The 15,931-nt window shown below is 48.5% G+C and overlaps 1 protein-coding gene across 1 annotated transcript; it reads left to right on the top strand.

The window, feature by feature from the left end:
* Positions 1-815: 815 nt before the first annotated feature.
* Slc66a3 (solute carrier family 66 member 3) lies at positions 816-11,225 on the top strand. Its single transcript, XM_036171110.1, has 7 exons — positions 816-1,121; positions 3,463-3,545; positions 3,631-3,700; positions 5,781-5,838; positions 7,791-7,911; positions 8,867-8,908; positions 10,810-11,225. Exons 1-7 carry the CDS (start codon positions 979-981, stop codon positions 10,899-10,901), a joined length of 609 nt encoding a protein of 202 aa, XP_036027003.1. The 5' UTR covers positions 816-978; the 3' UTR covers positions 10,902-11,225.
* Positions 11,226-15,931: the final 4,706 nt, after the last annotated feature.

The raw sequence follows: 15,931 nt of genomic DNA, 5'->3' as shown, positions 1-15,931 counted from the left end.
GCCCTTGGAAAGCGGAAGCCGAGGGATCCGAAGTTGAAAGCTGGCTTAGGCTACACACTGAGTTCAAGGCCAGTCAGTCAGCATTGTATGAGACCTTGTTTCAACAAAACAAAACAGAAAAACCAGCCTCCGGGTTTAGGGAGCAAGCTCACTAAAGAGATTAGCCTCCTCCGCTGTGGACGTCTTTCGCCAACAGAAGGCTGGCTAGCTCCGTGTGACTGGGTTTCAGGGGCCTCGGCGCCCTCTGGCTTCTTCAGGCCTGTAAGACGGGGAGGATGCTGACAAGGTTGGCCCAAAGGCTTTAAAAGTTTTCATCTCTGAGAGGTTTAGAGCAAAAAGATAACTTGTAGAGAGTGGAAAACACACAGAATGGCCTATGGCCTGAGAAGTAGGCCCTGTGCCCGCCCACCCGACCCCTGGTGGGGCTGGTTTGTCCGGGCGTTTCCATTCCGCTAGGAAGAGCATCCGTGGGTGGAACCCGAAAAGTGAATCAGCAGCTGCCAGAACCCGGCAGGGCAGGGTAGAGCCACCACCCCAGGGACGGGAGCACCCGGAGCAGAGCAGACACGGGGCAGGGCGCACCCAGAGTGGAGCAGACACCGGGCAGGGAGCACCCTGAGTCGGAGCCGGCTCTGGGCGGAGTGCACCCGGAGTGGAGCAAACACAGGGCAGGGCGCACCCAGAGTGGAGCAGACTCAGGGCAGGGTGCACGGGGATCAGATCAGACCTGGGGTGGGAGTGTCCCCACAGCGCAATAAACCCAGGGCGGGGCGGGGCACACCCAGAGCAGTCTGGGCCGGGAGCATCCTGAGTCCAGCCGACATGGGGCGGGGCGCCCTCGGAGTGCAGCAGCTCGGGGCGTGGTCGGGGCGTGGCCCGGCCGGCGGGAAGGCGGAAGGACTCCTTTGGACCGTGAGCTCCTAGTTCTCACTTACAAGATCCCGCAGCCCCTGACCCCTGTACACCCGGGGCTGCAGCATGGAGGCCGGGCTGCTGTGGTTCTGCAACTGGAGCACGCTGGCCGTGTGCGCCGCACTCAAGCTGCCGCAGATCTACGCGCAGCTGGCGGCGCGCAGCGCGCGGGGCATCAGCCTCCCTAGTTTACTTTTGGAGCTGGCGGGGTAAGGCCCCGGGAGGCCTGCGAGTCCGGGAGGCCAAGGGTTAACTCGGGGGACGCGGGGCTGGGAGGCGCTTTCCCGGGCGCTCCCACACACCTCCCTTGCTTCTTCTCCCCAAATCCCGGGAGATACGAATTGCCTGTGAACGCCCATCTTGGAGATTCAGCGGAGTCACCCTCCACCCAGTCTTTATAGATAACCAGCAGGCCGCGGGCGAAGCCATTGGCACCTGCAGTCCCTTAACGTCCCTAACATCACCCGGCACCACCCACATTTTTTTTCTCCAGCCCCGAGACCCCCTGCCTGTAAACCAGTGGTTGGGCTGAGATCTGAGTTACAAGATTTGATGATTCCATGTAAGGGAGGAGGGAAGGGGAACTTGGGTCCGCGCTTGAAAGTTGGGCTGGGGTCCAGCACGCAGGATTGGGCAGTGACTGTTGCAGGAGCCAAGTTCTCTGTGCCCTTGGCTAAGTAGTTAAAGAGTAAGAAGTAAAGTTGTGAAACTTTGGTTGGGAAGAGCAAATAGGAAACACGTCCCTGAGTCGCGCGATCTTGCGCCAGGCAGAGCCCTCTCGGTTTGTCTCCAGCGCCACCCCGCTGGCACCCACCCGGAGGAGCGCGCCCATCTGATGGGGTGGGCTTCCAGGTGCACCTTTCCAGAGAGGCTCGGCGGGCGGGCAGGAGGGTCCCTGGTCCGATGGCCGCATAGAACTAGAGTATGTGTATTGTAGAGAGAGAGAGAGGCTGGCAGGGTGAGGGGTGAGGCACCAGACGGAAGGATGCAGAAATGACAACCTGGCTGGGGCCGAAGATGCGGGTGTTTGAAGTCCGGAGCGCTATTTGGCCTCTGGCTCGCGAAGTCTTTCGCGAGCATGAGGCGGAGGCTTCGGGGTGCAGACTGAAGAGAAAGTTCACGGGTGCCTACAGAGCGCCAAACCCACATTTCCTAACCTGCACGTAGCTCCCTCTTTGCAGCCTGGCTTTAAACACGCAAACCCAATCAGGAATCTTCTCAACCCCAACAGCTGACTCCAGCAGAAAACAGCTCTCTGGCCATGGAATGTTCCCTGGGACCCGGATGGGTCTTGCAGTCTTATCGCGATACAGATAAAGTAGGCTCTTTCTGGAAGTCTGAACCGCCTCTCTCCCTTCGGGGCAGTGGGCGGGCAGCCACGGCAGGTTTCTGGAATTAGGTTTGGCAGGGTTAAGACCAGCTCTGAGGCCAGAAGGCGCGGGTATGCTCCACCACTGAAATCCAATAGTTATTTATCCCTACTTCCGCCAGCCAGCAGTTGATTATAATAGTTCTCAGTTCGCGAGAACTTTCCGAAGGTCCTCCGGGGGCCCTCCACGCATTCCTTCTCTAATCCTCATTGCAGCTTTAGGTGAGAGTTGTTTGAATCCTGAGGTAGGAACAATAGGAACAGGCGAGCAACCCTGCCTGGTCCCTTCTGTTTACATTCTGGCTCCTCCCCCCGCCCCGCCCTCCTCCCGCTCCCTTCCTTCTCCCGGCTCGGTGGTCACTTCAATTCTGCTTTCCTCTGGGCCTTGCCTGGCTGCCTGCCTGACCCTCACCAGTCAGATAAGCTCTGAGGTTATCAGGAAGACCCTAAAGGCAGCGGCCACCAGACAGCCTGCATCCTCCAGGGCCTGGACTCCTGCCTCGGAGGCATGGACCCTCCTTGGATTTCGACCTCAGAGCTCAAACTCTAAAATTCTGATGTGAGGGGATTGGATCTTGGCCAGAGGCTATTTTAATGACACCAGAGACTCCATGCCTGGTTGATGACCGCTGTATACAGATTCCTGAGGCAAAGCCAGGCAGATCTCTCTGTGAGTTCGAGGCCAGCCTGGTCTACAGAGCGAGATCCAAGGCAGGCACCAAAATTACACAGAAAAACCCTGTCTTGAAAAACAAAAAAAAAGAAAAAAAAAAGAAAGAAAAGGAAAAGCACTCACATATCATCCCCAGGGCACAGGATGTGTGGGATGTTTGGGTCCCCCTAAAAATCACAGAAGCCAGATATAGGGCAACACCTCAGGGTGAGACCCTCCCTCTTATCCTTGAGTTCTCACATGGTCTTGTCTTCTTTGGATCTCAGTTCCCCCAAGTGATCTTTACGATGTGACAGGCAGTGTAGGTGACCCCTGAGGGTGTTTAGCAAAGTGCTGACTTCAAGGTCTCTTGGACCTGCCATATGGGTCTCTGATCACATTCCTGACCGTCTGTCCTCAGGTCGGTCACGAGTACGGTGAAGACCACATGCTCTACTGTTGGGTAAATGTGTCTGAGGTCTGGCGGGTCGCTGGGTGGGCTGTGAATATCTACATGTCCTGTCTCCAGGTTCCTGGTCTTCTTTCGCTACCAATGTTACTATGGGAACCCGCTGCTCACTTACCTGGAATACCCCATTCTCATCGCACAAGGTAACGGACACCGCCCTCTCTCCGCCCCATCCCCATTCCCAGCCTGCCCTCCTACAGCCCTGCCCATCTCAGCCTCTCCTTTCAGACATCCTACTCCTGTTATTTGTCTTTCACTTCAACGGAAACGTGAAGCAGGCCTTGCCCTACGCGGCCGTGTATCCTTCCTGCATCTGAGCTGGAGGTGGAGGTAGAGGGGCCAAGGAAGGGGGCTCAGTGGTGGCATGCAAGACGCTCTGGACTCTGTCCTCAGCACCAAAAACGGGGTGAGGGGTCTGGGGTGTTATTTGCCGATATTATGCATTGTGAAACAGGGTCATTTTTACCTAAACAAGGATCATACAATTCAAGTCTTTACACAAGCCGTAGGTTAGTGGTTGCTGCCAGTGGCATCCCTGTAACAGGGTGCCCCACTGACATCCAAGACCACGTGGGGTATAGATTTGCTGTGTTCCCACTGCACTTGTGAGGTGTGCAGTCACCCCGCTAAGAACAACACGCTCCACCTGTGCTTATCTCAGGCACTCCTTCCTTCGGTGAGCACGTCCCCAGGGGATTAATAACATGAGAGTGGCTGGCACCAAGTCCACGCAGGATGCACCTGGCAGGTGCCTGGCAATATAGGCATGGGCCAGATGGGGGCAGTTTTCCGCTGATCACACACCTATGCAAAACTGTAATTTAGAGGCTGAGCCTTGTCTGGGTGGCTGTTGTGGTTTGGAGGCTTACACAGTGGTATTTGCTCCTCCACTCATGACCTTGGGCTATATGGCCCAAAGGAGGTGGTGCTTCCTGCCATTGTGTGTGACCTCTTTTAAAAGGAAAGAGGCTTGTGACCCTTCTCCCTGCTTTTGCCTTTAAGGTGGATTCGCTCCCAGTCAGATCAGAGGACAACTTCTGCTGTACTCTGTTCTCTAATCGCGAGTTTTATTTCCTCAACTTACATCTTAATAAATTCTGTCATGTGGATTGTTGGTAATAATGGTCAGCCATCAGACTGCCCCATTTGGTGGCATCTTCTATGCAGAGGGTGAGATTTCATGTCAGCCTTTTTTCCCTATGGACCCGGTGTCCCTTTTCTTAAACTCCATGTGTCTTAAAAGGCCAAGAGAGTGTTTGCATGGAGGTAGCAGTCAGTTAATCCTGCTGCTTCCGTGACATGGCCACACACCCTTTTTACAGTGAGAGGCCCAAGGGTTTGGGTAAGTCTGGACCACACAACCCTGTCTCAGATTGCTGTTAGCATCCTGGCTCAAGTTCCCCTCTCCGTAGGAAGAGGAAGAGCATAGCTGTGGTTGCCTTCATCTTCCCATGTAGCCGAGGATGACTTGAACTTTGGATCCTCCATTCTCCACCTCCCAAATACTGAGATGACAGGCATGCAACACTACACTTTGCACAGAGAACGCTTTAGTAACAGTTCAGTGCAGCTGGATGCCCGCCACGGCTGTGACCCACACTATGGTCAGTTCTGCTGCCTCCTGGCATGGGACATCTCTAGTTTAATCCCTTACCTAGTTAACGTAAGCATATTTTTCGGCCACCTTTGGGGTTCTTCTGTATGCTGATGGCATGTGGGAGGTAGACAGTGCAGGGAAATGGCACCCATGACAAAACAGTGGGAAGTGACTTGTTCCTACCAGCCACTCCTGCCCTGACTATGACTCCCCTCAACCCTCATAACTTGATCTTTCTGCCCCGGTTGGGCTCTTTTGTTTCAAGTAGTCAGTCACTGAGCCCCTGAGTCCTGCACAAGAGAGACGGAAAATGGTTCCTCCTTGCCTACCACCGCACACCCCAACTTCTGTGCTTTTACAACAGAATTAGGGGGAAGGGGTGTGGATTCTCAAAAGTTCACACACAGCACACCAGGCTTGCGGAGCATCTCTCCTTGAACCTTTCTTGTAAGTGCTTAATTTTGAAGGATTAGAGATGTCTACATGGGTCAGGAAAGCAGCATGCAGCTACAGCCTCAGGTTACAGTCCGTGGACACGGATCTGTACCTTCTTCCATAATTTCCTTCCGTTCTTTTGAGCTCAGAGTTTATATTCATTTGCATGCAACCCCTAGCATCTTTTCCAAGCTGGGCATTGTCCAGAACAGTCCCCCCCCTCCTCCCACTTGGGCTTCTGTATCACCCTCTGGGGTGAGGTCTGGCTTGGTTTGCACAGAACAAGAAGGGAGGGGTGGGTGGGGCTGCCAGTGACTCACTGCCCAGTCCCTTAGCACGCGTCCAGATTTGTGTCTTCTTGGTTCGTCCTCAGCCTGCAGAAATGGATCATCGACCTGGCCATGGTGAGTGGTGCCCCTAACGGAGAGAGGCTGAAGAAAATGGATACCTTCCTTTTGCGCCTACATCGCTTTAGAGCAGTGGTTCTCATCCTTCCTAACGCTGCGACCCTTTAACAGTTCCTCACGTCGTGGTGACCTTCAATCATAAAATGATTTTCATTGCTACTTCGGAACTGGCACGTTGCTACTGTTACGAATTGTAAACATCTGTGTTTTCTGATGGTCTTAGGCGACCCCTGTGAAAGGGTCATTAGACACACCCTCTAAGGGGTCTAGACCCATAGGCTGAGAACCGCTGCTTTAGAGCCTGGGGTTTCATCCACCCTTTGCAGCTGTGCTGAGGAGGATGAAAAGGCACAGAGGCCAACTATTAAGACATTATTCTTGAAAGGTTTGGGGCTCAAAGGGAACACTAAGATGGGCTCCCCCCACCTTTGTGTATGGGGGTGGGGATACACACAGAGACTTGTGACAGTTATCTCCTCCCATCTTGTGGGTTTCAGGGATTGAACTTGGGTCCTCAGGCCCCTCAGCAATCTTCCCCACCCACCGATCCATCTTGCCATCTCCAACAGCGTAACTTTTAAAAGGTTAACTTTCCCATTTTCCTCCCTCTCTGTGACTCCTCCTCAGTCTCCCTACAAGCACTTAACTGCTCTCTGGCAGACTTGAGGACTGGTACTTTTCATGCCCACATTCAGCTCATTCACATCTCTGCTTGCCAGTCCCCTGCCTGCACTGGACCGTTTTGTGAGATAACAGGGTGCTCTCCCTTGAGTGTGTGTGGACACTACTGGAGTTCTCTTATGGCCTGGTCCCAGACTACCTCTTGATCTCAAAGTTGGCTTTTTCTGGAAAAGGAAACATGCTAATAACTTGTCCGTTTGGGCTATGCCATAACCCACTTTTGGCGTCCCCCCTTTTTTTGGCCCTCCCCACCACACTAAGCTGACCCTGCCACCTTCCTTTGCTTTATCCAGCACCCCAATTTCTCAAAAGCTTCTTTTCCCACCGGTTTCCTTACTTGGGTTCAGCCTTCCTGCGGGCCTTCTGTGCCTGACTTTTGTCTGTTTAAGTCATGGTACAGTTCCGTCCTCTGCCCAGACACACTCCCCAACACCCTTCGCTCCGGGATTCTTCCCTGGGGAGCCTCCTCTCTCACCCACAGGGACTTCTGGTGGCCAGCCAAGTGCCCCTGCCATGCAAGTCCTGTTGCCACAGCAGGAAGCAGAGCTTCTCAAGGGCCCTGTGACTGTCACTCAAGTGAAAGCCAGCTGTCAGTCCCCATCCCACTCATCACTGAAGTTTCACTACAGATCAGGATCTTGGTACCATACACTTGCTCCCCTCGGCTGACTTCCAAACACACCACTCTCTGTGGGCCTTTCTAACTTCATCTCCCTGACCATGCCATCCTGCTCAGCCTAGGTGACTGTAGTAGTCTCTCTCTGGTCTGAGCTTGGCAGCTGCTGTGGAGATAGAGCTTGATGGGTTGATAGCCAATCTGTAAGGTTTTCTTGTCTGAGAGATAACACAGGACAGTGCTCAGGATGAGGAATAGTTTGGAAGTTGATCAATTTAGTGACAGGCCACGGTACACCATCCCTACTCTGGGAGTGGGGGGAGCAGACAGGGTGGGTCTGCAGCAGGCCCTAGACTAGGTCTGGCCAGTTCACTCTCTACCACAGAGGCAGCTGAGGGTCATTCTTCACCACACTGAAGTTTCAAACCTTGGCAGGTTGGAGACTGTTAGACTCGAAAGTTTGGCTTAAACAAGCACTGTATCTGGGCTGACGCAATGACTCAGTGGTTAACGGTGCTTGCTTGCTGCTCAGACTGAGGACCCGAGTTCAATCCCGGAACCACTATTCTCCAGAGAATAATACGTAAAAGAAAAAAAAGCACTATATCCAGTCCTCGATCTTTCTAGACTGACTCTATTTTTTCCACCCCAGAACTTATGCACAGTCATCAGCGCAGCCAGTAAGTTTGCCCAGCTCCAGTATCTGTGGAAGTTAAAGGACTCAGAAACCGTGAGCGCATTGACCTGGGGCCTCTCTGCCTACACCTGTGCAAGTAAGGTCACCTCTGTCCAGGGACTGGGTTCCATCAATGTCAGGGGCTTCTCTTGCACACTAATACTTTCTAATTAACTACTCAACAGAACCTGCTAAGGAAGGGGACCCCTGTGTTCAAGGTTGTAATGCAGACTGTGGCTTCAGCTGTTACGCAGGGTCCTTTCACTACAGAGGGCTGTTAACTGAGACAGGGGCGAAATAACAGAACTCTAGTTAGACAGGAAGAGCATGTCTTCTCCTTGCCAAGTGTGGTGGCGCACACCTTTAATCCCAGTGCTCAGTAAACAGAGGCAGGTGGATCTCTGGGATTTCAAGGTCAGCTAGTGATACATAGTAAGACCCTGTCTCAAAAACATATAATTTTTAAAACATTATTTTTGTTTAATTTTATGTATATGGGTATTTTACCTAAATGTATGTATGTGCACTACTTGCATGCCTGGTGCCCTCAGAAGCCAAAGGAGGGGGTCAGATTCTCTGGGACTAGAGTTATGTGCTCTCATACAGGTGCTGGGAAGTGATCCCAGGTTCTTGAAAGAGCAGTCAGGGCTCTTAACCACTGAGCCATCTCTCTAGTTTGTCTATCCCCCACCCACTTTTTAATTAGTGAATTAGTGGGAGCCTTTCTTCAAATTAAATACTTAGAAGCTCAATATGCAAATGACTTTTTTCCCCTGAGGATGAGCACAGGGAGGGATGGAAGGCCTCCCCGGCAGTGCTGAGCCACTGTTAGAAACCACTTCTGCTTTCTCAAGCAGTTCCTGCATGCCTGGGCCAGGGTCAGGGTGCATGGCTGCACATTTGATGGTCACACAATCCAGCACTAACGAAGGTCCCATATCAAGGCCATTCAAGAAGCTAGCATATGTTACTATAGTAAAAGAGAAAGGCACGAGCTAAATACATATCACAATGTGTGAAAAGCTATTTATTCTATGAATTTCCTTTTCCAGCAAGGATAATAACAACTTTATTGACCACCAATGATCTGACAAGTAAGCAAAAACTTTTTTCACTTGCTGTTTGTGGGTTTGTTTTCTGTTTGTTTTTGTGGGACTTGGGTCTAACATGGAACCCATCATAAGGCATAACAGATTCATTTAGTTTGATTGGGCCATGGATTCACAGGACAAAAGAATGTAATTTAGTCTTCAACGGTGACAATCTCTATTTAGCATCCACTCCTTGCAGTCCGTGGGAGAAATACACCCAAGGGAGCCAATTCTCATCCTGGAGTTCCTACCTCAACAAGGAAATTGGACAGGAGTCCCACTATTTACTGTTGAAGTATGCCATGAAGGGGGTTTTCAGAGTAGGGCATACTTAATCCCGTATACTTAAGCAGTTAAGGCAAAAGAGCCAGTACAGTCTGGGAGACCAGCAGGGTGGGTAGCTGAGGTACCCTGCCTACTCTGTGGGAGCAGAGAGAGTAATCTGCAAAGTGAGGTCTTAAAAGCTGAATAAAGATTTGATCAGAGGAGCAACCCACATGACCAGGAGCAAAGAAAGCACCATGGCTGGCCACACTGAGTGCAGGTGCTGGAGGCAGGAGGCTGGGGGAGAGGAAAGGGGAGGAGGGAAGGGTGTATGTATGTGTGCGCGTGCACGTGCTGAGAGAAGAAAATACTTTGGGTTAACTGGACGAGAATTCATCCCTTACGCTGCTTTCAACTTCCAACACAGCTTCTTTGGAAAGTGGAAAAACAGAAACCTATCTGATGACAATTAGCACATGTCCTCAACACTAGACCTTTCATGGAGAAAGCAAGCTTCAGGAGTCCCTTTCGGGAGGCTGTATTTTTGTCAGCTCTGACTTTAGTGATGGGATGGAAAAGGAGACAGACCTAGCTCTCCTCCGTGGGACTTGAGTCCTCAGGAGGGAAAGGAATGTAATTAAACAGCAAAGAGCCCACATACAAAAAGCTTGTATTTAAAAGACCAAAAATGTTCCCACTGCAGTGTTTCCTATCTGTCACCACTGTTGTGACTGGCTAGCTTTTAAAAACAGTGCGACCAGCCTGGTGTGGTGGCGCACACCTGTGATCCCAGCACACAGGAGGCAGAGGCAGCCTGATCTCTGTGAGTTTGAGGCCAGCCTGATTACATAAAAAGTTCCAGGACAGCCAGGACTACATAAAGAGAACCTGTCCAAAATAAAGTGTGGCTAGTATGCTGTATGTGTTTTTACCACTACAAAGACATCTCAGAAGTCAGGTGGGACTGTAGTTCATTTGGTAAAGTGGCTCACCATGCATGTGAGGAGAGCTGGCTTCAATCCTCAACACTTCCTAAAATTGTAATCCCAGCACTTGGGAGGCAGAAGCAGGAGCATCAGGAGTTTAAAGTCACCCTCAGCTACACAGAGTGAGCCAGCAAAACCCTGTTATAAAACAAGCCTTCCTGTCTTACAGGGTAAGTTAGGTTGCTGTTCTCCTGGTCTACTGGTCACATCTTTTCATGGTCACTTTATGATACAACATGTACTGACACAGGGCTGATTGCTCAGAAATACTTTCGTGTGACATGGAGTCTTTGCTGTGCCGCCCAAGTTGGCTTTTCCCTTGGGCCTCAAGCCTTCCTCACGGGTTCACAGGCAGAGTCCACCACACTTGTCTTCGTAGACAGCAGCGTTCTGAGACACCCATGTCCTGAGACATAAGCAGAAGGGTCTTAGCTGCACCTCTTGACCAGAGCCACATCTCTTCAGTGATGCTAGAGGGTGCATGGCCAAGCTTCTACAGGGAAGTCCTTTCCCAGGAAATGTCTGAAAGCAATGCCGTGCTGAGTCTCATGATCTTGTTTTGTTTGGGGTTGGGGGGTGAAATCTCACGTAGGCTTCTACTAAAAGCAGGATAGTGTCCAGCTTTTGAATGTTGGAACTTTATGTTTATTTCAGTTCTTACACGTTTTGTGATCATGCTGGCTTTAAATATATGGGTAACAGCAACAGTACTGCACTACCGGAAGCCTGTCACCAAAGTGGAATGATGGATGTATTCTCTGTACACACAGTGGACTTCAATGACTGAACCAGGGGATGCAGCATTGCTTTCCATTGCTACATTTAAAGTCTTTTACTAGTCAATTATTTCAGAAACTGTAAATCAGGTTTGTTAGACTTGAAAAGCCTCTTAGCTGGATATGAAGGTGCAAACCTACAATTCCAGCACTTGGGAGTCTGAGGTAGCCTGGGCTACACAACAGACTCAGAGAAGGAAAAAGCCACTTGTTTAAAATTGCCCACTTCCTTCCCCCACTCCCATAGGTTGTGGTAGGGCCTTATACACTAGGGTTTTTTGGTGTGTGTGTGTGTGTGTGTGCACGCGCGTGCGTACGTGTGTGTGTGTGTGTGTGTGTGTGTGAGAGAGAGAGAGAGAGAGAGAGAGAGAGAGAGAGAGAGAGAGAGAGTCAGAGAGAGAGAGAGTCAGAGTCCAAGCTCTCCTTCCTTGGCCTTCTGAACCCTGGGAGTGCTGGACTAGAGTGCACCACCACACCTGGCTTGACACCTGCAACAATGGGAGCTGCCCAAGAAACCATTTTGACCCTTGAAGTCATGACTAATTCCTCTCTAAAGGGCCAGCTATGTCTGTACTGCAGCTTTCAGAACCTTAAGTAGTCTTCCCACAAGGAGTGGGGTCTGCTCAGTCACGCCCTGGGCAGTTTAGCCCTTCCCTGACCAAGGCCTTGAATGTCATAATGCAGCATAACATCTGCTCAAGGCTATCAGAGCACACACAGATGTTGCTGGGTCTACACACTAAGCAGTGCGCCAACACTTCACAGTATGCCTTATAGAGTTCCTAACTGAAGCCTGATCTGTTTAGATGAGGAAATCCTAACAGCCTTCCCAATTTAAGCACAATGCAGACTTTTTAAAAAAGGGCTGTACCTCAGATATACTGCTGGAACTCTGTAGGTTTTAGCTGCTGGAAGGTATGCAGTAAAGAGTATTGCTAAGTCCTACCCGACTCCTGGGGATTTTATTCTTATTAAATATCCTAAGCACTGTCCACAGTACTTCCTCTGATGTTTTATAACCCTAACACTTAAAAGCGCACTTGCTTCTTCTATGTGCATGCTATTATTCTGGCATATTGTAAGTAATAAATGATGTTTACTGGAAAATGTCTAGTTTCCTATATAAAATAAACTTTCACTTGCTGAACTCCACTGAGTCTTAACTGTCATGAATTTTCAGTTATGTAAGTACAGCCCCTTAGCAAGCTAGCCGATCTTGTTAGGACTGCCCTGGACCCAGGAGAGAGAACTGCTCCATCTAAACATAACCCATTCTATGGTTATTTCAACCGGTGCCAGAAAACAAAACCCAAGTTCATCTTTCCTCACATACACTGGCAATCAGACCATTAGTTTAATATAAATTATGCTCTTTATCCCAACAAGTGTTTTAGATTTATTCCATCAAGGACTTTTACTTTACCACTGCTTAGAGCACTAATTTGAAATAGAAAACTTCCCCTTTTGTAGCCCAAGCTGGCTTCAAACTCCTCTTTCTGCCTCCACCTCTTCAGCTAATTCTACCGGCATGCCTCACCACAACTGGCCATTCCCCCTTCTGGAGGGAACATCTGGGTGACTGCCACCATCACACATGCACTGCCATAGTTAAAACAACAGTCCCCGAAAGGCAGATACAGTCTCTACTTTACAGATGAATGTATTCAGAGAATACCCAACCCAAGAACAGAGGATGGCCACTGCTTACCAGTAAAGCACCTTCTAGAAGATAGCCATCACACTATTTTTCAGACAGAAAGGCACTCTGTGCCGTCTACCCTCCCCACCTGGAACCAGATGTGTAAGTCTGCAAGCCCCGAGTGACTTGGAGGCAGACTCCAGAACTTAAGGCAGAAGGGTTTCTCTATGTTCCCACCCTGCCTTCTGTCCGCCCCCTTTAGGGAGACAGGTTAAGAAGCTGCAGCACACTGCACAACTACTTCACAGGAAAAGATGCTTACATCTTAGGTTCTTTTATTTATTTTTCTTAAACAAAAAGCAGGCATAAAAATACAATTACATTACTACAAAGATGCAACAAAATAAAAAATCAATCAAGAGGGTGTGATTTCTTTTGTTCAGGGGGACAGCTGATCCAGGATGACTCTCTAAATCATGCAGTTTATAACTTATTACAGTTCCAAACAAAAGTCACCACAGGGAAGGGAACAAGGCGAGGCCCCAGGGCACAGCCCTCACACAGCGCTGTCACACAGCGCTGTCAAAGTGCTCTCTAACAGTGGCTGTGGCACCTCCACAGCCGGGGAGCTGAAGCCACCTTCAGGCAGGAAAGGAGAATCAGTAGCAGTCAAAGGGCCTGAGAAGCTCGGAAGCTACTTGCTCTATACTTGGGGTTTCAACGTGCTGCTCAAAACATCTCTGTGAGGTTAATTAGTGTCTGGGTTTCTCCATGTCACCCGGGATCCTAACAGACTGAGGGCAGCAGCATGGACATGAGCACTTTATCTAGATCTAACAGGAGCTGATGCAAAGCCTCCTCAGGGTCCACGGCCTCTCAAAGGCCGGCCAGAACCACCAGCCTTTCCTGGGGATTACTAGCTCACTTATCCTTTAGCTAGCTAGGGCATTTGAAACTTTCAACTCAACTTTTTTTAAACCTTGCTTTTCTAAAAGCAACACTGAAAGTTAACTTTACATTAATTTTCATCAGAACACCGGAACTTAGTTTTCCTTTTACTTCTGTCTTTTTTACTTCCACAAAGCAAAAGTATCCAACTAAGGAAACCCAGCATTCCTTCTAGGTCCCGATTGGAGGTAATTATGGCTCTGGTAATCTTTCATCTGAAGGTTGGGAGCGAGAAAAAGTGGAACTGGCAGAGATCAGGTTGCTCTTGTGATGACTGCTGGGTGGGAGTGATGCAGGTGTGTGTGTACATCGCATACAAGCAGGTGATGGGGAGAAGCAAATAATTCCTTTAGGTCAGTGTCTACTGGAAATTCTGTTAGTTGGACAAATGACCTTATAAATCCCTGTTAAACCATATGTGAAGAAGCTCCATGAGATTTTTCACCCCTCAGAATGTTTTACTCCCCTGAACCCTTCACATTAGTTGCCTCGTACAGTTGCAACACACCATGATTCTCCAAACTCTAATACATATATACACACACAGCATCCAAAATTTAAACTTTTGCCTTTTTTACTCAAATACTTCAATTATTTATGTGTAAACTTGACATTATTTCACCTTAATAAAATTTATTAAAAATATATATATATATATATACTCTCCAATTCAGAATAGGATAGAACCTCCCATAGTGTAACAAAATCTTTATATAAAATATTAATTCAGTCTCCTTTTAAACAACTCTAATGAATGGAAATAGTTCTTCTATATAAATCTTATATATTTTCATTTTTAAATCTGAAGGAAGGAGGGAGGGAGGGAAGGAAGGAAGCAAGCTGTGTTCTGAAGCAGAACTACAGAGCACAGCTGCTTCCGGGGAAATGGCATGCACATCTAGTCTTAACAGACACAATGAAAGATGCAGCCAGGCCATCTGAAGGTCGCAGGATTGGGATTTAGTATACCAGTAGGCCAAAGGCCACTATTTCCACAACAGAATCTATAATGAGGATCAGACTTTGTACAACATCTCTACACTGACCCCAGAGGGAAGCAATGAAAAATGTCTACTGGCTTCACTGAAATACTAGGCAAACATTTCAGCATCATATTAAACTTTGCATATGTACAGAGCCTGATGCTGCCCACTGCTGCACTCCACTGTGGGGTGGAGCACACTTACCCAGGATAGGTCCCGCCCATTCTCTAACCTCGGCAGCATTTAACAACGAGAATCAAAGTAAGCACTTCTGAGGCTGCCTCTTCCCAGATATCAAAGCTGATATTCCACCATACAGTTGTTTGTTTCAGGATCACATTTAAATATTAAAATATATCTACAGTACGTTAATTTTCTTTATATTTGAGATAATTTTTGAATCTTGAATGAAAACTGTGAAAAATTGCCTTTATCATAAATAAAAACACATCTAGGGTAACCAGCAAGTTCAAAGCAAAGGAAATATTTTGTAGTTACAGACTAGCTGACGTCTGTAAAAAGGGCTGAAGAACTAACAGAAGTCCATCACACACACTGGTTTCAATATAATCCGTTACTGTTCTATGGCCCAATACAATTTTACAGCTGTCCTACACCAAACAGGCTATCACTGACACACGCTGCAGGTAAAGAGCGCACTACCTTCCCCACAAAGCAAGCTGCATCCTAAGAGCTGGTAAACACTTGCTCTTTCTCTTCTTAAATACAGAAAAGGGTTGAGATTTGGGGGGAAAGAAAATTAAATTAAGGCATTCAAAATGGGTAAAGTTGGCTACCACAAGCATTAGGAACTGGAGTAATTAACTGCAAACTTCTTGTTACAGTTCCTGTTTACACAAACATGCATCTCCTGTCAGGTACATGAATGAAGGATATAAGCGCCAACACATGGCTTCATACAAGTGCATAGTTGCAACTGAAGTAATGATATCTTATTCATGTGTATAAAAATAAAACGGTAAGTTAAAAATACCTTCTTGCAATATTACAGTACACTGTGTTCTTATGTGTGGTGTGTGTATATATATGAGGCTCAACTCCTATGTACAGACATACATGGATACAACATCATGGTCACTTTTAAAGATGTAGTCAGCATCACTGCAGTGGGATCCACTCCCCATTCTTCTGGCTAATGTGCAGGTAGAAACGTTCTGTTGAAACCCAAATGTGATCTCTTTAAACTCTTCTCGGTTCTTCTGGTCAATGCAGGGTGACCGCCAAGGGCTCTAGGAAGGAAGTCTTGAAGAGTCGCACAACACCTTTACTCACCAATCACCGCTGTCCAACTTGTTTCAAAGCAGCCCAGAAAAATTCTCCATGATTTAAAATTATTTGAGGGGAAAGGAACCGTGTTTTTTTTTTTGTTTGTTTGTTTTTGTTTGTTTTTTTTTTTTTGTGTGTGTGTG

This window comes from Onychomys torridus, chromosome 21, assembly GCF_903995425.1.
Source record: "Onychomys torridus chromosome 21, mOncTor1.1, whole genome shotgun sequence".
Classification (NCBI taxonomy): domain Eukaryota; kingdom Metazoa; phylum Chordata; class Mammalia; order Rodentia; family Cricetidae; genus Onychomys; species Onychomys torridus.
Note: the sequence above shows the minus strand (reverse complement) of the source record. Positions and strands in the feature narration are given on the sequence as shown.

Excerpts from the sequence above, each read along its gene's own strand:
- Slc66a3 (XM_036171110.1), top strand. The coding sequence starts at position 979 with ATGGAGGCCGGGCTGCTGTGGTTCTGCAACTGGAGCACGCTGGCCGTG. Across the intron at positions 1,122-3,462 it reads TTACTTTTGGAGCTGGCGGG|GTTCCTGGTCTTCTTTCGCT; the intron begins GTAAGGCCCCGG and ends TCCTGTCTCCAG. Across the intron at positions 8,909-10,809 it reads GACCACCAATGATCTGACAA|TTCTTACACGTTTTGTGATC; the intron begins GTAAGCAAAAAC and ends TGTTTATTTCAG.